Source organism: Procambarus clarkii, chromosome 23, assembly GCF_040958095.1.
Source record: "Procambarus clarkii isolate CNS0578487 chromosome 23, FALCON_Pclarkii_2.0, whole genome shotgun sequence".
NCBI classification, from domain to species: domain Eukaryota; kingdom Metazoa; phylum Arthropoda; class Malacostraca; order Decapoda; family Cambaridae; genus Procambarus; species Procambarus clarkii.
The window spans coordinates 10,561,811-10,583,383 of NC_091172.1; the positions used below are offsets into that span (position 1 = coordinate 10,561,811).

The 21,573-nt window shown below is 37.5% G+C and overlaps 1 protein-coding gene across 2 annotated transcripts in view; it reads right to left on the minus strand.

Annotated features, from left to right (window-relative positions):
* The window catches only part of gudu (Armadillo repeat-containing protein gudu), a 136,842-nt gene that overhangs the window by 68,479 nt on the left and 46,790 nt on the right, over positions 1 to 21,573 (minus strand). For both annotated transcript variants that reach the window (XM_069329876.1, XM_069329877.1), the window contains exons 3-8: positions 20,827 to 20,982; positions 11,170 to 11,250; positions 7,039 to 7,167; positions 6,666 to 6,890; positions 1,335 to 1,445; positions 862 to 1,041 (exon numbers count right to left, since the gene is read on the minus strand). In XM_069329876.1, the coding sequence (XP_069185977.1) occupies positions 862 to 1,041; positions 1,335 to 1,445; positions 6,666 to 6,890; positions 7,039 to 7,167; positions 11,170 to 11,250; positions 20,827 to 20,982 (882 nt within the window). The remainder of the gene's footprint in view (positions 1 to 861; positions 1,042 to 1,334; positions 1,446 to 6,665; positions 6,891 to 7,038; positions 7,168 to 11,169; positions 11,251 to 20,826; positions 20,983 to 21,573) is intronic.

The following is a 21,573-nucleotide window of genomic DNA, read 5'->3' on the forward strand; positions in this document are numbered from 1 at the left end:
ACTTCCCTTATATCCGACTCATTTAGGGTAAATATCAGATCAAGCAAGGCTGGATCATCCCCTCCTCTCATTCTTGTCGGTCCCTTGACGTGTTGACTTAGAAAGTTTTTTGTTGCCACATCCAGCAGCTTAGCTCTCCATGTGTCTGGGCCTCCATGTGGGTCTCTGTTCCCCCAATCTATCTTCCCATGGTTGAAGTCTCCCATGATTAGAAGTCTGGATCCGTTCCTGCTAGCCACAGAAGCTGCTCTCTCTATTATATTGATGGTGGCCAAGTTGTTTCTATCATATTCCTGTCTGGGTCTTCTGTCATTCGGTGGGGGGTTATATATGACTACTACTATAATTTTTTGTCCTCCAGTTGCTATGGTGCCTGATATGTAGTCAATGAAACCTTCACAGTTCTGAATTACCATCTCTTCGAAACTCCAACCTTCTCTTATTAGCAAAGCTACACCACCTCCTCTCCCTTCTCTCTCTTTCCTCACTACATAGTAGCCCTGTGTGTGTGTGTGTGTGCACGTTGGTATTTAAAGAAATATATTATTGATCAATATCTGCAGTTGATGTCAAGAGGAAAGATGCAGCCTTACCATGAAACAGAGTAAAGGGAACCATGAATTGTTTGGGCGGAAAAGAACAACTGAAGAAGTTCTTGGATGGAGGAGATTTTGATGGAAGTTGATGTTCTTATTAGTAAAAGAAAAAGGCCAATAATAGAAGATTTATTGGTTCATTAATTAGTTAACTGCTGGGGAAGTAGAGATTATCTGTATTACTGACTAACGTCTGAATCGATAGAGATTAGGAAAGTATAGATATAATTCTGCAGCGTCAGCTCTCATTTAATGCAACACTGACCTTCCTGGAGCGAGGCACCCCTGGCGTCTCCCCCAGCAGGCCGGCGTCCTTGGCGAAGGTTGGGTCCTTCTCTACGAGGGCGTCAACGTAGGGCTGCGCTTCCCTGTTGAGGAGATTGACCAAGACTTCCAGCCCGCCCTCCCGGACCAGCCGAGCGCTCGTCGCCTCCAGCACCGAGCACTGAGTCACAAGACCAAGAGTGATACATAGCCTACTGTTCTTACCGCTGCCACTCTTGTCTTTACTAGGTCTACTAATGTTACAATTACTAGGCCCACATTTGTTGCTATTAATACTGTTGTTTTAATACTGTTACTATTGGCAATAATATTCCCAATGGTAGTAAACACTAGGCAATAATATTGCCAGTATTTTACCAACAAAATATATATATATATAATGTATAAACACCCCAACGAGTGTTTGTACTCACCCTTTTGAGTGTGTGTACTCTAGCAAGTGCTTGTACTCACCCTGGCGAGTGCCTTAGTAGCGAGAACTTGGAGCTGAGGTGAGGGAGAGTGGAGAAGCTTGACGAGAGCGGAGGTGTAGCCAGCGGCCTCGACTCGCTCCCGGAACACAGCCTAAGTTACAAGGAAAATGACTTGCAAAACTTTGTAAACAAAGCAGAAGCCTGCATTATTACACACACACACACGCCTAGTTCTAAATGAGTACACACGCCTCGATCACAGCTATACTACCGTGACTACAAATACATATTAAACACTCGTACATTTATATGTACTAAACATATAAATGCATATGCACTAAACATATTTATATGTAAAAGAGGACACCAATCACCTCTAAAACATACCTAACTACTCAGCTATTCATAACTGTCGTCCTGTACAAAGAGGTGGTGGTACTTCTCTTTACTACCACCATGAACTGACTTGCTTAAAAGTAATTAAATCTGGAGACCCTTATGGAGAGTATATATTTGCCTGTTTCAGAGTCAAGGGTAGCGATGCTGTCCTGACTGTGGGAGCAGTCTACAGGATTCCTAACACTGATGTGACTGAATTTAACTCTAACCTTAGAAATCTAATACTAGAGAACAGACTGAACAAAAACTACTTAAATATTTCTGGGGACTTTAACGTTCACCTCTGCGAGCCTGGTAACCCTCCTGCTGCTAGTTTCCTCAATTGTATGAATTCTACTGATGTTAATGACATAATTCTTTCCCTTAAAACCAAGTTTAGTGCCCTTGAGGAGATACCAACTTTAATTTACAAAAAAGCCTCCAGATCTTTAACTCCTGCCATTGCTTTGCTCTTCAACAAGTCACTTGAACTCCAAACCTTTCCAGATATTCTAAAAAAAAGCGAGAGTAACCCCTGTCAACAAAGTTGGTGATCTCACTGATGTCAACAACTTCAGACCTATCTCCCTAAACATGCTAAACATAATCTCACTCCATAAATTCTCTTGTGTCAACTACATTTACAAAACCCTGTTCTTAAAGGCAAATCCTTGTCTGAAACTCTTCCTGGACAGATGTAATAGGACCCATTATCACCACACCAGAAATAAATATCTCTTTGATATCCCCAGAGTTAAACTTAATCTGTGTAAACACTCTATGCAAATAAAGGGACCCAGTTTATGGAACTCACTCCCTATTGAATTGAAAAGCTGTCCAACTTTTACATCATTCAAAATCAATACTAAAAAGTACCTAATTTCATCTTCATAGTTTTTCACTTTTTGCCTTAAAATTGCACTGTATCTATTGCTACCCAATCTCCCAACCTTTATGTTCCCAATTTGAGCATCTTTACCATTGTGATCATTGCTGTCTTCTTATATGTGCTGCCAATCTGCTGTATGGTGTTTATAAATCTTGTTTATCTGTATCTTTTGCTACCCAGTCTCCCAATCTTTATGTACCCAATCTGAACATCTTTACCAATGTGATCATTGCTGTCTTATATGTGCTGTCAATCTGCTGTATGGTGTCTATTAATCTTGTTTAAATTACTAATCAAGCTGTCAATGTAATCAATCAGAGCTTTAATATAACAATGTGCTTTAATATACTTACTAAGCTCTCTCATCTCATTTTTCTCTTGCAATGTATCTTTATCATTTATCAGTTCTGATAGAAATTACCTACTTAAAATTATCTGCTAGATTAAGGACCTGCCCGAAACGCTGCGCGTACTAGTGGCTTTACAAGAATGTAAATACTGTACTATCCAATGTATTCTCACAACCCAAATGTACCTTCTTGTATATATATAAATAAATAAATAAATAAATAAATAAATAAATATCAATTCTGCCAAACTTGTCAAAAATATTTGAAAACTAATCTACAAGCAGCTTATCTAGCCAAAGTCAATATACTTAGCACCTGTCAATATGGCTTCAGACTCAAAAAAGCACTAACGATGCACTTATTAGTATGATTAACTTGATACATGCAGCTCTTGATAAAAATGAGTTCCTGTTGGGTTATTTGTGGACCTGCGTAAGGCTTTTGACACTGTCAACCACCAAAACCTTCTTAAATTACAACATTATGGAGTCAGAGGTCACTCCCTGCAATACCTTCAGTCTTACCTTACTGACAGGCTCCAGTATGTTTCTGTGACTAATTCAATTTCTCCCACCCTACCCATCAACAACGGTGTTCCCCTGGGCAGCATACTTGGCCCTCTCCTCTTTCTCATCTACGTTAATGACCTTCCAAATGCCTCCCAACATCTCAAACCAATTCTATTTGCTGATGACACGACCTTCATTTACTCCAGTCCTGACCCCCTTGCTCTAAATGTCACAGTGAATACTGAGCTAAATAAAGTCCATCACTGGCTAACTGCCAACAAACTCGCCCTCAATATTGACAAAACTTTCTATATTTTTTCTGGCAATAAATCCTCAAATCAAAAAAATCTCAGGGTAAACAATACCCAAATTTGTAACAAAGTAGATGGCAAATTCCTTGGCGTTCTCATTGACCACAAGCTGAATTTCCAGGGACACATTCTAAATATATAAAAAAAAAGTTTCAAAAACTGTTGGCATTCTTTCTAAGATCAGATATTATGTACCTCGCCCTGCTCTGGTGACACTATTACTCTCTCATCTATCCTTATCTCAACTATGGTATTTGTACTTGGAGTTCTACTACCCAAAATCATTTACGTCCTCTAATTACCCAACACAAAGCTGCTATTAGGACAATATCCAACTCTGGCCCCAGACATCACTCGGTACCCTTACTCAAATCTCTGAATATGTTAGATATTAAGTCACTGCACATCCTCTCATGTGTATTTTATATATATAAAACGCTGAACTGTAATGTCAATCCTGACCTTAAAAGCTTCCTAGAAGGTTGTAACAGAACCCATGAGCACCACACCAGAAACAAATACCTATTTGATATTCCAAGAGTACGACTTAATCAAACTAGAAATGCTGTACAAATCAAGGGACCCAGAATGTGGAATGACCTTCCCAATCATGTTAAAGACTGTACCTCTCTCAACCAGTTTAAGATAAAAACAAAGTACTACCTAATTAACTCCCTGTAACCTACCTTACCCCCAAAATGTCAACCAATGTCTACTATTTTAAACAATGCTGTTTGTTGACCAAATTGTATTGTTGCTATTTTTTCTGCCATGTTCCCCCCCTTTTTTCATTTTCTCAACACAATTTATACTTTAATCTCAATTAGTACTAAGTTTTAGTCTTAGTGTTTTTCCTGCCCGAAATGTTTTGCATAATAGTGGCTTTAGGCATTCTATTCTTTAGGCAATTCCGTCCATTATATACAAGAGCGCCTCCCATGCCCTTGCGCCACTCATAGCTCTGCTGTTCAACAAATCTATAGAGTATCACACCTTCCCTGATATCCTTAAAAAAACAAGAGTTACGCCAGTCCATAAAGGAGGCAATCCGGCGGACATAAACAATTATAGACCAATATCAAATCTACCCATTCTATCAAAAATATTTGAAAAAATTATCTACAAACAGCTCTATTCCTACCTCGTAAAATTCGACATACTCAGCCCCTGCCAGTTTGGCTTCCGCTCCCAAAAGAGCACCAATGATGCAATCATTAGTCTCCTTGACGTAATCTACTCAGACCTTGACAAAAATGAGTTTCTGATCGGACTCTTCATTGACCTAAGAAAAGCCTTTGATACTGTTAATCACAACTACCTTTTACTTAAACTCCAGCATTATGAAATCCGAGGCCTTGCCCTGGACTATATCCGATCCTATCTTAGTGACAGACTCCAATGTGTAACCATCAATGACACAACCTCTTTCACTTTACCAATAACCGTTGGAGTGCCACAGGGCACCATATTAGGACCTCTTCTATTTCTTATATATATCAATGATCTGCCTAATGTCTCTAATATCCTTAAACCTATATTGTTTGCTGATGATATTCAGACCCCAACCCACATACACTAAATAATGTTGTGAATAACGAATTAAAAAAAGTCCACTTATGGATGTCAACTAACAAACTAACACTAAACATAGAAAAGACCTACTACATCTTATTTGGAAGCAAATCATCGAATGCAATTCAGCTACAGATAGACAACATTAACATCAGTAATAAAAATGATGGAAAGTTTCTTGGCCTATTCCTAGACAAGAGACTCAACTTCAGCACCCACATTCAACACATAACTAAGAAAGTCTCTAAAACAGTTGGAATACTCTCCAAAATAAGATATTATGTTCCTAACTCTGCTCTCCTCTCACTATATTATGCACTAATCTATCCCTATCTTAATTATGGTATCTGTGCATGGGGTTCTACCACTGCAAACCACCTTAAGCCCATCATCACCCAGCAAAAATCTGCTATCAGAATAATAACAAACTTTGCTTTCAGACAACACTCAGCTCCCTTGTTTAAATCCCTTAATTTGCTAAATATTAACTCCCTCCACACATTCTCTTGTGTCAACTACATTTACAAAACCCTGTTCTTAAATGCAAACCATGCTCTGAAACTCTCCCTGGACAGATGTAATAGGACCCATTATCACCACACCAGAAATAAATATCTCTTTCATATCCCCAGAGTCAAACTTAATCTGTGTAAACACTCTATGCAAAGTAAGGTACCTAGTCTATGGAACTCACTCCCTAGTGAATTGAAAAGCTGTCAAACTTTTGCCTTATTTAAAAACAAAATCGAAAAGTACCTAATTTCATCTTCGTAGTTTCCTACACTGAGCTTTAAATTTGCTCTGTATCTAGTGTTACCCAATCTCCCAATCTTTATGTACTTAATCCAAACAACTTTATCATTGAGTTCATTGCTGTCTTGTTTTATGTGCTAGCCATATGCTGTATTGTGCCTGCTAAGTTTTGTTAAACTACCATTCAAGCTGTCATTGCAATCACTCTGAGCTACCTATGTGCTTTAATATACCTACAATTTTTCTCTCATCTTTTAATTGTTTTCATGCTATGTAACTGTTATCATTTTTATAAATTTTGCAAGTGTTTATTTACTTATAAGTTTCTTAGATTAAGGACCTGTCCGAAACGCTGCGCGTACTAGTGGCTTTACAAGAATGTTATTACTGTGCTATGTATCCTCACAATCCCAATATACCTTCTTGTATATAAATAAATAAATAAATAAATAAATGTACTAGCTCTATCTATAAATCCATCATCATTTTGTATCTCACCTTGTATGTATGTACTTTACCTGAATAAATATTTGTATTTTTGTATATTTTAAGAAATATAGATGTGTCAACGAAAACACCGCCACAACTTAAAAAAAAATGCTTATTTACCTCTGCGATACACTGATGAATGACTCCCACAACGGGCACCAGGAGAGTTGGCCGCGACACTGCGAGTAAGCCGCCCACTAACTCCAGACCCCCCGCCCGCAGGAGAGCCGCCCGCCCATTCCTTGATACGCTGCACGCCCACAACGCCCTCGCCGCCCCTTCCACAGCAATCGCAAGCTCCGTATCTGTGTTCAGTGCACTGACCTCCACCCGCAGGAGAGACACCTATAATCCATCAGAGGTGAAACTTTAGTAACATTTTATACATCAATGTACCTCTGAAAATCCAACAATCTATAATATAATGCCACCATTAAAACAAAGATAGGATGAAACCGTGACAAATGTATAAAAGTACCATAGAAGGACTGACCAGTGTCGCCACCCCGCCGTCTCTGATGAGCGTGCTCCGGGCCGCAGACAGAGCGCACACCTGGGCCAGCACGGAGGCCGCCAGGCCGCGCACCTCCACCTGACAGTGGCCCACTAGCCCCTGCAGCACCTGCGTGGAAGGCCACAGTATATAACAGCACCCGAGTCCTAGTTCTAACGGGAGACATCTCCCGTCCACGAGGCTAACCTTAGCCCGTGCTTCTTGCCCCGCTCCTGTGCCAGGTAAGTTACGGGCTCACCATAGCCCGTGCTACTTGGATCTTGTTCCAAGTAGCTGAATCTCTAACAACAACAAACAACCTAGTTCCATATTGTTTGTACCCAAAATATACTCTCTTTTTTCCATGTGCACTATAAACATTACAACATCCATGAATGCTTCAAACATCACAGTAACACTATATACTCATGATATATGCTCACAAGACTCATTTTGTTAGCACTATATGACTATAAAGGAGAATATATGTATGCATGTCGGACGTAGACCGATATATATATATATATAATATATGTCGTACCTAGTAGCCAGAACGCACTTCTCGGCCTACTATGCAAGGCCCGATTTGCCTAATAGGCCGAGTGATTTTCTATAATTTCAATAAATTTTTCCTATTGGTTTATTTTAAATATTATTATTATATTATAATAGGAACATAAATTATTGATTTAGTTATGTTAGTTTAGGTTAGGTTAAGATAAGTTAGGTTAGGTTAGGTACGATTGGTTAGGTTCGGTCACATATATACGTTAGTTTTAACTCAAATTTAACAAAAAATTGCTCATACATAATGAAATGAATAGCTTTATCATTTCACAAGAAAAAAATGAAAAAATATTGAAATTCTGGAAAACTTGGCTTATTAGGCAAATCGGGCCTTGCATAGTAGGCCAAGAACTGCGTTCTGGCTACTAGGTACGACATATATATATATATATATATATATATATATATATATATATATATATATATATGTCGTACCTAGTAGCCAGAACGCACTTCTCAGCCTACTATGCAAGGCCCGATTTGCCTAATAAGCCAAGTTTTCTTGAATTAATATATTTTCTCTAATTTTTTTCTTATTAAATGATAAAGCTACCCATTTCATTATGTATGAGGTAATTTTTTTTTATTGGAGTTAAAATTAACGTAGATATATGACCAAACCTAACCAACCCTACCTAACCTAACCTAACCTATCTTTATAGGTTAGGTTAGGTTAGGTAGCCGAAAAAGTTAGGTTAGGTTAGGTTAGGTAGGTTAGGTAGTCGAAAAACAATTAATTCATGAAAACTTTGCTTATTAGGCAAATCGGGCCTTGCATAGTAGGCTGAGAAGTGCGTTCTGGCTACTAGGTACGACATATATATATATATATATATATATATGTCGTACCTAGTAGCCAGAACTCACTTTTCAGCCTACTATTCAAGGCCCGATTTGCCTAATAAGCCAAGTTTTCCTGAATTAATATATTTACTATAATTTTTTTCTTATCAAATCATAAAGCATCCCTTTTCTCTATGTATGAGGTCAATTTTTTTTTGTTGTAGTTAAAATTAACGTAGATATATGACCGAACCTAACCAACCCTACCTAACCTAACCTAACCTATATTTATTGGTAAGGTTAGGTTAGGTAGCCAAAAAAAGCTAGGTTAGGTTAGCTTAGGTAGGTTAGGTAGACGAAAAAACATTAATTCATGATAACTTGGCTTATTAGGCAAATCGGGCCTTGAATAGTTGGCTGAGAAGTGCGTTCTGGCTATTAGGTACGACATATATATATATATATATATATATATATATATATATATATATATATATATATATATATATATATATATATATATATATATATATATATATATATATATATATATATATATATATATATATATATGTCGTACCTAATAGCCAGAACGCACTTCTCAGCCTACTATTCAAGGCCCGATTTGCCTAATAAGCCAAGTTTTCATGAATTAATGTTTTTTCGTCTACCTAACCTACCTAACCTAACCTAACCTAGCTTTTTTTGGCTACCTAACCTAACCTTACCTATAAATATAGGTTAGGTTAGGTTAGGTAGGGTTGGTTAGGTTCGGTCATATATCTACGTTAATTTTAACTCCAATAAAAAAAAATTGACCTCATACATAGAGAAAAGGGTTGCTTTATCATTTCATAAGAAAAAAATTATAGTAAATATATTAATTCATGAAAACTTGGCTTATTAGGCAAATCGGGCCTTGAATAGTAGGCTGAGAAGTGAGTTCTGGCTACTAGGTACGACATATATATATATATATATATATATATATATATATATATATATGTCGTACCTAGTAGCCAGAACTCACTTCTCAGCCTACTATGCAAGGCCCGATTTGCCTAATAAGCCTAGTTTTCATGAATTAATGTTTTTTCGACAACCTAACCTACCTAGCCTAACCTAACCTAACGTTTTCGGCTACCTAACCTAACCTAACCTATAAAGTTAGGTTAGGTTAGGTTAGGTAGGGTTGGTTAGGTTCGGTCATATATCTACGTTAATTTTAACTCCAATAAAAAAAAATTGACCTCATACATAATGAAATGGGTAGCTTTATCATTTCATAAGAAAAAAATTAGAGAAAATATATTAATTCAGTAAAACTTGGCTTATTAGGCAAATCGGGCCTCGCATAGTAGGCTGAGAAGTGAGTTCTGGCTACTAGGTACGACATATATATATATATATATATATATATATATATATATGTCGTACCTAGTAGCCAGAACTCACTTCTCAGCCTACTATTCAAGGCCAGATTTGCCTAGTAAGCCAAGTTTTCCTGAATTAATATATTTACTATAATTTTTTTCTTATGAAATGATAAAGCAACCCTTTTCTCTATGTATGAGGTCAATTTTATTTTATTGGAGTTAAAATTAACGTAGATATATGACCGAACCTAACCAACCCTACCTAACCTAACCTAACCTATATTTATAGGTAAGGTTAGGTTAGGTAGCCAAAAAATGCTAGGTTAGGTTAGGTTAGGTAGGTTAGGTAGACGAAAAAACATTAATTCATGAAAACTTGGCTTATTAGGCAAATCGGGCCTTGAATAGTAGGCTGAGAAGTGCGTTCTGGCTATTAGGTACGACATATATATATATATATATATATATATATATATATATATATATATATATATGTCGTACCTAATAGCCAGAACGCACTTCTCAGCCTACTATTCAAGGCCCGATTTGCCTAATAAGCCAAGTTTTCATGAATTAATGTTTTTTCGTCTACCTAACCTAACCTAACCTAGCTTTTTTTGGCTACCTAACCTAACCTTACCTATAAATATAGGTTAGGTTAGGTTAGGTAGGGTTGGTTAGGTTCGGTCATATATCTACGTTAATTTTAACTCCAATAAAAAAAAACTGACCTCATACATAGAGAAAAGGGTTGCTTTATCATTTCATAAGAAAAAAATTATAATAAATATATTAATTCAGGAAAACTTGGCTTATTAGGCAAATCGGGCCTTGAATAGTAGGCTGAGAAGTGAGTTCTGGCTACTAGGTACGACATATATATATATATATATATATATATGTCGTACCTAGTAGCCAGAACGCACTTCTCTGCCTACTATGCAAGGCCCGATTTGCCTAATAAGCCAAGTTTTCCTGAATTAATATATTTTCTCTAATTTTTTTCTTATGAAATGATAAAGCTACCCATTTCATTATGTATGAGGTCAATTTTTTGTTATTAGAGTTAAAATTAACGTAGTTATATGACCGAACCTAACCAACCCTACCTAACCTATCTTTATAGGTTAGGTAGCCTAAAAAGTTAGGTTAGGTTAGGTTAGGTAGGTTAAGTAGTCGAAAAACAATTAATTCATAAAAACTTGGCTTATTAGGCAAATTGGGCCTTGCATAGTAGGCTGAGAAGTGCGTTCTGGCTACTAGGTACGACATATATATATATATATATATATATATATATATATATATATATATATATATATATATATATATATATATATATCCACAGGTGTGAGTGTAGCCGAGTCACATGTGTGAGTGCTTGTGGCTGACTTTCATAACTGACCTGTAGTCCTCCAAGCTTGTAGACGGCGGCTCGGGTGCTCATGTAACTGCAGGCGCCCTCCAGCACCTGCAACGCCCCCACCTGCACACCAGTTATCATATCATATATTTATATCGATGATGATTGGATTTTATGTATGTATGTATGTATGTATGTATGTATGTATGTATGTATGTATGTATGTATGTATGTATGTATGTATGTATAAATATATATATATATATATATATATATATATATATATATATATATATATATATATGTCGTACCTAGTAGCCAGAACGCACTTCTCAGCCTATTATGCAAGGCCCAATTTGCCTAATAAGCCAAGTTTTCATGAATTAATATATTTTCTCTATTTTCTTTCTTATGAAATGATAGAGCTACCCATTTCATTATGTATGAGGTCAATTTTTTTTTATTGGAGTTAAAATTAACGTAGATATATGACCGAACCTAACCAACCCTACCTAACCTAACCTAACCAATCTTTATAGGTTAGGTTAGGTTAGGTAGCCGAAAAAGTTAGGTTAGGTTAGGTTAGGTAGGTTAGGTAGTCGAAAAACAATTAATTCATGAAAACTTGGCTTATTAGGCAAATTGGGCCTTGCATAGTAGGCTGAGAAGTGCGTTCTGGCTACTAGGTACGACATATATATATATATATATATATATATATATATATATATATATATATATATATCAGTTGCATATTGTCCTGGGGACCATTCAGGCTTGTTCGCTTATATATATATATATATATATATCTATATATATATATATATATATATATATATATATATATATATATATATATATATATATATATATATATACCTCTAGCTGGAAGAAGGGGGACCCATAGCCTCGGAGGAAACCACGCATAACGCATTAGAGGGAATGTTTAGATCCCCTCCAATACAGTTTCTGTGTGCTTTTCTCCTACCACCCCCTTCCTTGAATATTTTTTGTGCTTTATTATGCATTTGATGGTTACAAGATATACATGGGTTGATACAAAAATAATAATGCAAAAAGGTGCTTAAAGGTTATGGAATATATAGGTTAGGAATTAAGGTTATGGAATATAAAGGTTATATATATATATATATATATATATATATATATATATATATATATATATATATATATATATATATATATATATATATATATATATATATATATATATATATATATATATATTAAAAAACATAATTATACATCACAATTTAGTTAAAAATCATCGATTAAAAGCTCAAAGATTTTTAAATTCAATATCAGTTAAAAGACTGATATTGAATACAAAAATATTTAATTAAAAAAATTATTAAAAGAATAATATTAATCAATAAAGAAAAAAGAATTAAAAGATACAAAAAGTAAAAGGCAAAAAATATATACAAAATTGAAAATAACATTTTTGAAAAAAAAAAAAAACTTGAGAAGACGAAAATTAGTGAGCAAAGAACTGAGTCAAAGACTCATAGTTGTTCAACTTGGGTCTGATTTTGGCGATGTAAACAGATTCCAAGATGTTGAGATCTATAGTAAGATTGCTGTGAGTGAGTCAGAGAGAATGTTGAGTTTATAGATACTTCCATTTTTGGTTCTAAACTGTTTAAAATAAATTCTATTAAAAATCATATTAAATAGAGCTTTCAGTCTCTGATTACAAATTAGTTGATGTCCATAACTCTCTTTTGCGGACATGGTTGTGGGAGGTTGGAACCTCAGCAGCTCCATTTTGACCAGACCACACACTAGAAGTTGAAGGGACGACGACGTTTCGGTCCATCCTGGACCATTCTCAAGTCGATTGTGACTGATTGATTGATTGTGACAATCGACTTGAGAATGGTCCAGGACAGACCGAAACGTCGTCTTCCCTTCAACTTCTAGTGTGTGGTCTGGTCAACATACTTCAGCCACGTTATTGTGACTCATCGCCAGCAGCTCCATTGTTAAATAACAAGGAGTATAGCGGTTGCGGGACGGCACGAGTGTTGCTCTTATCCTTTAACTACAAACAGGCAGTCACACACACACAGCCGCGAGGGGGCCTCGAGGCTGAGTGAACAGCGCTCGGGGGGGGGTGTAGTCCTAAGGGTCCGAGTTCGATTCCTGGCCGAGGCAGAAACAAATAGGCATAGTTTCTTTCTCCCTTATTCATCTGTTCACCAAGTAGTAAATAGGTAACTGGGAGTTAAACAGCTGCTATGGGCTGCTTCCTGGGAATGTGTGTGTGTTTGTAAGGTAATTATATGTTGTAGACATAATAGAGAAAAAATAAATTGGTTACAAAGGCAGGGTCCAAGAACTAATAGCTGGATTCTACAGATACAAATAGTAAATACAAATAGGAAATACACACACACACACACACACACACACGTAGCCTATAAAAAAGGAGACTATATGAAAGTAAGAGAAGAGAAGAAGAGTGAGCACTCTGGGAAGAGTGCACTGGGAGGAGGAACTTTGAAGGAAGACGGTCCAGGAAATGATGGACCAAGTAAAACTGAGGTGCAAACCCTGGAAACACAAACCGAAACTGTCTATTTTCCGTTTGTTACAACTTGTAATAAAGTTGTTACATCTTGGCTTAACGTGTTTATGACGTATTAGAACGGTGTTACAACTTGCTATATTGGTTCTTATGACTCGTTAGGAGGTGTTAAAACTTGTTCGAACGTTGTACCAACGTCGTAGTTTAGGTGTGTGTTTGGCGGGAAGAGGCTGAGGAGAGATTCATACCACCAATAACATAAAAAAGTAGAACATATAATAACTCGTGGTTCAATAGGCCGCGCCAGGCAGCAAAGAGCAGGAGGGAGTGGAAGAAATACAGAAGGCAAAGGACAGAGGAAAACTGGATTAGATGCAACGGGGCCAGGAATGACTACATAAAATGTTACGACCCTGGAGCCAGATTAATGAAGCAGTTACGTACGTACTTATGAATGTTTCTCTTCTTAGCATCTTCGTAGCGGCTACGTCGGTATTCAGGTAGGCATTTAAGAAGAAAAATCTTCGTAAGTACACCGCCTCGATTTAAGGATGGGCTCGACCACTCGTAGCTTTACGTAAACTGGATATAACTGAATTTATCTCTACTACACAAGACGGAGGATCGATTTTATTATAAACAAAACATTTTAGCTGGAGTCTCGTCAAGAGGAGACCTTCGTGTTAACTATATATGTATTCTCTGCTTGAAACTTGTAGTAAATATGTCTTTTATGATAGTAGAATTAGTTTCATAATAGCAAGATATTATACCAGTAGTTATTAGGTAAATAAACTCTGGTGAACATGAAATATGAGAGAAGGTGATGGTGGGAGCATTTACTGTCACCAAATGCCCCGGTTCACCTAGCAATAAGTAGAGCTAGGGGGTGTACCTTAGCTATACATACCCCTTTTTAATTTATTTTGTTTGGTTTTATTTTGAAATTAAATCTGGGTGAGACATAATAGAAAAATATGCTGCACAAATGATCTTAGGTAAGGATATGGGTAAAAACTTCAAAAACTTTTCTCATTAAATACTTAAACCTATAATTATGACTATATGGACTATTAAAAAAGAGAGAGAAAAGTAGGGGGTCCAAGACCTCTTCCTGTTACACAATTTGGCTCTGTAACAGTAAGTAATTATCAAAAGACGGCACCAAGCCAAGAAGGCTATGTAGCAGTAAGGCAGTGAGGTGAGGCTGCTACTTATTTGAGGAATGGTTACTTTATTTTATTTACCTTATAAGCTGAGTCAGGCTATTTTATTTGAGAAATGCTCAGCTGATTCCTCTACATTTAACATGGTACAAATCACAGTCTCCGTGGTGTAGTGGTAAGACACTCGCCAGGCGTTCCGCGAGCGCTATGTCATGGGTTCGTATCCTGGCCGGGGAGGATTTACTGGGCGCAATTCCTTAACTGTAGCCTCTGTTTAACGCAACAGTAAAATGTGTACTTGGTTGAAAAAACGATTCTTCGCGGCAGGGGATCGTATTCCAGGGACCTGCCCGAAACGCTACGCGTACTAGTGGCTGTACAAGAATGTAACAACTCTTGTATATATCTCAAAAAAAAAAAAAAAAATTATCAAAAGAAGGCACCAAGCCGGGAAGACTATGTAGCATCAGTGTGTGTAACAATAAACCATATTTTTTTTTTTAACAGATAATGCACCTGCGAGTAAAACAAATCCTGACAGCTGTAAAAATATTGATTCAGTCATTTAAATAAAAAAATATAATGAAACAAATATTAATGGGTTGTTTATCCTATTTTCTTCTAATGTATATCCAAAGAAGTGAAAAATTGAGACATTCTGCACAATTTAATGATTCACAAAAAATATTAATAACATTGTTGTCTTCTTTTTATCTTCTAGTGTGTGGTTTGGTCAACATTACTAACATTACATATCAATATGAGATCTTAATGACCCATGGTTAACATTTATAATTTAATAATGATAATACTCCTAATAATAATAATACTTAATCTTATAATACTTAATAATAATAATACTAGTAATACTACTTAATACTTAATAATAATTCATCTTGTTTAAATTACCAATCAAGCTGTCAATGTAATCAATCAGAGCTTTAATATAACAATGTGCTTTAATATACTTACTAAGCTCTCTCATCTCATTTTTCTCTTGCAATGTATCTTTATCATTTATCAATTCTGATAGAATTTACCTACTTAAAATTATCTGCTAGATTAAGGACCTGCCCGAAACGCTGCGCGTACTAGTGGCTTTACAAGAATGTAAATACTGTACTATCCAATGTATTCTCACAAACCCAATGTACCTTCTTGTATATATAAATAAATAAATAAATAAATAAATAAATAAATAAATAAATAAATACAAGCTATAATTTAAAACCTTTATTACTGATTTCTTTTTATTAACAAGCTTAGGTATACACAGCAATGTGCTGCTACTCTATTCTATATGAAAGATCACAGTGTAGATCATAAACTACCTACAAGCTCATCCAACATCCCCACCTCACAGTACGGCCAATCATGCATGGAATCAGGGGAGAATAAGAAATGTAAGGCTGATCTATTAGCCTACACTAGCAAAATCTGGCTACAGCACAAGAATATCTTCCAATATTCCTGAGTGTTTGAAGTAATTTCAAAACTCAAAGTACCTCATACCATTTGGTCTGAAGTCACTGATAACAGGGAAATCACAGATATAATGTTGGAGAGTATGTCCTCTCAAGTAGGACTGAAAATAGATGTTTTTTTCACCCAGAGGGTTATAAACCCATGGAACCGCCTACCCGCTGAAGCCGTAAAGGCCAAAATCCAGCTAGAAAATATCATTAGGACAATTGGCGGGACTTAACAAGCCCCGGGTTTTTGTCCTCGTCGAGGCCACTAGATAGTTAATGGCCCTTGGGTAAATTTAGGTAAATATATACGTAAGTAAATACCATTGCTTCTCAAATCCTTGGGAGCGACAAGGAAAGTTATACACTATCTCTTAGAATTACGTAGGTAAACAAAAAATGTAACATATTTGTATATTACAATGTCGGTGCTGACTGTACAAGTCAAAAAAACATAGTTTTACTTCGAAATACACTAATTTTATAAGAAAATTAGACGTAAATAAGTCGCAAGTGATCACGGATAAGCTCCGATATGCCAGCGTCGTGATTGGCTACAGCTGTAAGATGAAAAATGTTACCTTCTCTCTGATTGGCCAAACTAAAAACCTAGTGACATCTTGCGAGACTTAGGTGAACTACTTAAAATTCTTTTCTGAATCGCCCTTTGGCGCATTCTTAGCCCGGTACTTAGGAACCTTCGTAGCACACATACTTACGAAGAAATACGTGGAGCTTCGTGAATCTAGGTCCTGGGTCGTAGCGCTCCTGTTTTCACATGAATAGGGACCATTTACTCTTCAGTATTTTAGTGATAGGCCCTGAATGTTTTGGATTATGTGTGGGATTTTGGTTAGTTAAATTATAGAGGGTTTTTAGATATGTTTGGGTTTAAGAAGAAGTGAACTCTATAACATCTTATATTTAAGAGGACTGAAACCTCATCTTGGCAAGTTGTGGTCGACCGTTTCTCTGCCAGACGTAAGAGCACGTTGATGCTCACAAATTGGTCATACACTGTGTTAATATAATGTTAGTGTATTGTAAAGCTAGGATGTTAGTTATGCTTAGAACTGTATAGTAGCAATTTTATACTGTATTGGATGTTAAGTAAATGTTACTGTACAACCAGTTAAATCATTCAGACAGCGAAGCACATGGTGAGAATGGTTCTTCTCTAACTAGTCCCGTCCCGTGGTCCGTCCCGCCCGTCGTGCTGTGGGCTCTCTCTTCTTACCTCCTTCCATTTTCTTCTCTCCTTAATCTTTATTGATCAGGTTATGTACTATACCATTACTGTAACGTGCCACTAATTGTTCTAAGTGTAATTGTGTTCTAGTCGGTTATTTTGGGTTCCAAGAGTTAAGTTCTTTGGAGCTGACTAGTGAACACGTGATGCGTGTAATAGGATATTAAGTTGAGTGGTGTGTACTGTCCCTTAAGGAACGTAGACCTTACCTCTAGTTTGTTGTATGTAATTCTCGTCTCCTGTCTGTGTTAAGGTAATTATATTAAGGTAATTTAAAGCTGGAGTTTCCATTACCTATTTTGAGTTGGGGTTTAAGCGACCTAGATGACAGACTATTACTATTTATTCTTTGCTGGGAATTGTTTCCCTGGGGCCCGGGGCCTTACCTAACCTCCGGCGCCCGGGATCGAACCCGGGACCACAGGATCATGCGTCCAGTGTTCTGTCCACTCAGCCGCCGGCTCCCTACAGAGCATCCACTTTTGTAACATAAACATAAAAAGATTGGCAGAAAGAAACTATGAATATGACATTGCCTCCAAAGCAGAGACAACCGAAACTCCTACAAAGCCATATAAGAAGGAAAATGACAGTGAATAACCAAATGACCAGGTTACGAAAAATGGGAAGGCCGGTATACAGAAGATGATAAAGAAATTAGAGGAGCTCAATGCCAGCCTCCATGGAGTGTTTACTACTGAAACCGAACAGCTCCCAGAGCTAGATGAGGAGGCAGCCCCTGACGAGAAGCTACTAATATTGAGGTAACAGTGGAGGAAGTAAGAATACAGATAGCATCACTGGAGGTAACTAAGGCTACTGGGCCATATAGAATGTCACCATAGATGTTAAAAGAAGCAGCAGAGGCCCTCGGCATACCTCTAGCACTAATTTTAATGAGTCACTTTCTCAGGATAAATTGCCCAGCTGCTGGAAGTAGGCAAATGTGGCGCCAATCTACAGGAAAGGAGATAGAGAAGAGGAAATTAACTACAGACCAGTGTCGCTCACAAGCATCCCTTGCAAAGACTTGAAAGAATTATAAAGCTAAGACTAGTTGCACATCTAGAAAAAATTAGGTTTGTAAGTAAACAATAACACGCCTTTATATATAAAATTTATGGTCTTTTTTTTGTAAAATTCATTAATAAATTGTGAATGATATATAATGGCTGTATGAAACATTCAAAATACATTTAGTTATTATATGATCAGATAAAATTAGTTGTCATAATTTGGCTAAAAATCGCTCTTTTTAAAACAATTTGACTAGGAGGTGAGCGAGGAGGAAGAGCAGAAGATGGACGAGCTCGAGGAGGAAGAGCAGAAGATGGACGAGCTCGAGGAGGAAGAGCAGAAGATGGACGAGCTCGAGGAGGAAGAAGGGATCTGCCCGAAACGCTGCGCGTGCTAGTGGCTTTACAAGACTGTAATTACCATATTTGTATCCTCACATTCCTTATGTACATTCTTGTATATGCATAAATAAATAAATAAATAAATAAATAAGGGTTAAAGAAGAGAAATCATGTCTGACGAACCTCCTGGAATTCTATGATAAGGTAACGAAAAAAGGCAAGGCAGGGAAGGATGGGCAGATTGCATATTTCTGGACTGCTAAAAAGCCTTTGATACAGTTACTATACAAACAGTTACTATACAGTTACTGTACATAAAAGGTTACTATACAGACTTGAGAGGCAGGCGGGAGTAGACGGAAAGGTAGACGTAGAAAGGAATTACCTAACAGACAGGTGTCAGAGTGTGATAGTGAGGAGCGAGGAGTCCGACTGGCGCAGAGTAACAAGCGGAGTGCCTCAAGGGTCGGTGCTGGGACCTATTATATTCCAATTTTATGTAAATAACTTGACTGCAGGAGTTGAGTCTTTTATGTCGATGCTTGCAGATGATGCAAAACTAATGTGAAGGATTGAGACAGATGAGCATTGTAAGATTCTCCAGGATGACTTGAACAAATTGCAGAGCTGGTCTAAGAAATGGCTGCTAGAGTTCAACACTAACAAGAGCATGGTGTTGGAAATGAGAACAGGAGCCAGGAGACCGAAAAGCCAATACCCGATGAATGGAAACTACCACCCTATAAAGACTAAAGAAAAAGTCCTGGGAGCAGACATCACACCAAACCTAACTTTAGAGGCTCATATAAATAGAATAACGTCAGCCGCTTTCTCTACTCTGGCAAAGGTCAGAACATCCTTCAGAAACCTGAATAAGGAGGCTTTTAGATCACTGTATACCGTCTGTCTGAGGCCAGTCTTAGAGTATGCCGCCCCATCTTGGACCATCCCCCCCCCCCCATCTCAAAAGACACATAAGGACGCTCGAAAAAGTACAGAAATTGTCAACGAGACTTATCGCAGAGCTGTGACGGTTGAGGTACAAAGAGAGACTGAAGCAACTAAACCTGACCACAGTAGAAAGGAGGGAGAGGGGGAGACATGATACAGACGTGTAAAATACTTAGAGGGATTGACAAGGTGGAAACAGGAAATGTTTACAATGAATATCAATAGAATAAGGGGGCACAAAAAGAAGCTTGAGACTCAGATGTGTCATAGTGATGTTTGGAAGTTTTCTTTTAATGTAAGTATAGTGAGTAAATGGAATGACCTCAAGGAGCAGATTCTTGAGAATAACTGTAGCTAATTTTTAACTTTAAAAAAAGGTATGATAGGGAAATAGACCAGGAGTCATTGCACTAGACAACCAACTGCTGGGAAAGTGGGACCCATGAGCAAGAAATTGATCATGCAGGCACAACTAGGTGAGTACACACACACACACACACACACACACACACACACACACACACACACACACACACACACACACACTACACACACACACACACACACACTACACACACACACACACACACTACACACACACACACACACACTACACACACACACACACACACACACACACACACACACACACACACACACACACACACACACTACACACACACACACACACACACACACACACACACACACACTACACACACATACACACACACACACACACACACACACACACACAGACACACACACACACACACACACACACACACACACACACACACACACACACACACACACACCATGCTCCTATGATAGCAGATGAGGCGAGCATCACTCTAGGGTGTTCTGTTATTGAGCAAGGTATACCAACCTCTTGGGTGGCTTAATCTTTATCAATCAATCAATCAAGGTATACCAGCAGAAGGTCAAGACTCACGTTACAGCGGAGATTACTGGTGCGGAGGATGTTGAGGAGCACCTCCAAGCCGCCCACCACCTTAAGGGCCACCTGACACACCTCTTGATGCAGACCACAGTCCTTAAGGCCCACCAGGGCGATAGTGGTACATGTAGCATTCCCCACCTTCAGATACTAGGGATAAGAGAGATACACGTCACATTCCTGATTTCTGAATGATGGAGTGTGTGTGTGTGTGTGTGTGTGTGTGTGTGTGTGTGTGTGTGTGTGTGTGTGTGTGTGTGTGTGTGTGTGTGTGTGTGTGTGTGTGTGTGTGTAGTAAAGGTACCACCTCTGGTGCAATTGTAGGGACCCATAGTATCTGAGAAGAAAATAAAGAAAGTCTCACAGAGAAGACTTTGTGGACCCTCACTGAACATTTCTTCTACCATCCCTATTCTTTTTGTATGTATGTATATATGTGTCTCATTTTATTTTATTTAAAACTTCATTACACAAAAAATACTCAATGACTTACTCATCCACTGGTGTCTGAAAAGAAAATAGTATGCACTGTATCACACAGACGCAGGAATAACCAATACTGAAATAATGATATAAAAATATAATATTAATACCAACACTGTACAACTCAAATGCACAGAAGTATAAGATATACTAAATGTGTGGCGTAGGAGGGGGATACAGGGGACACAGACCGTGCATACATCTTGGGTGTCGGAAAATCCGACACCATTTAATATAACATACAGACAGATAATAATT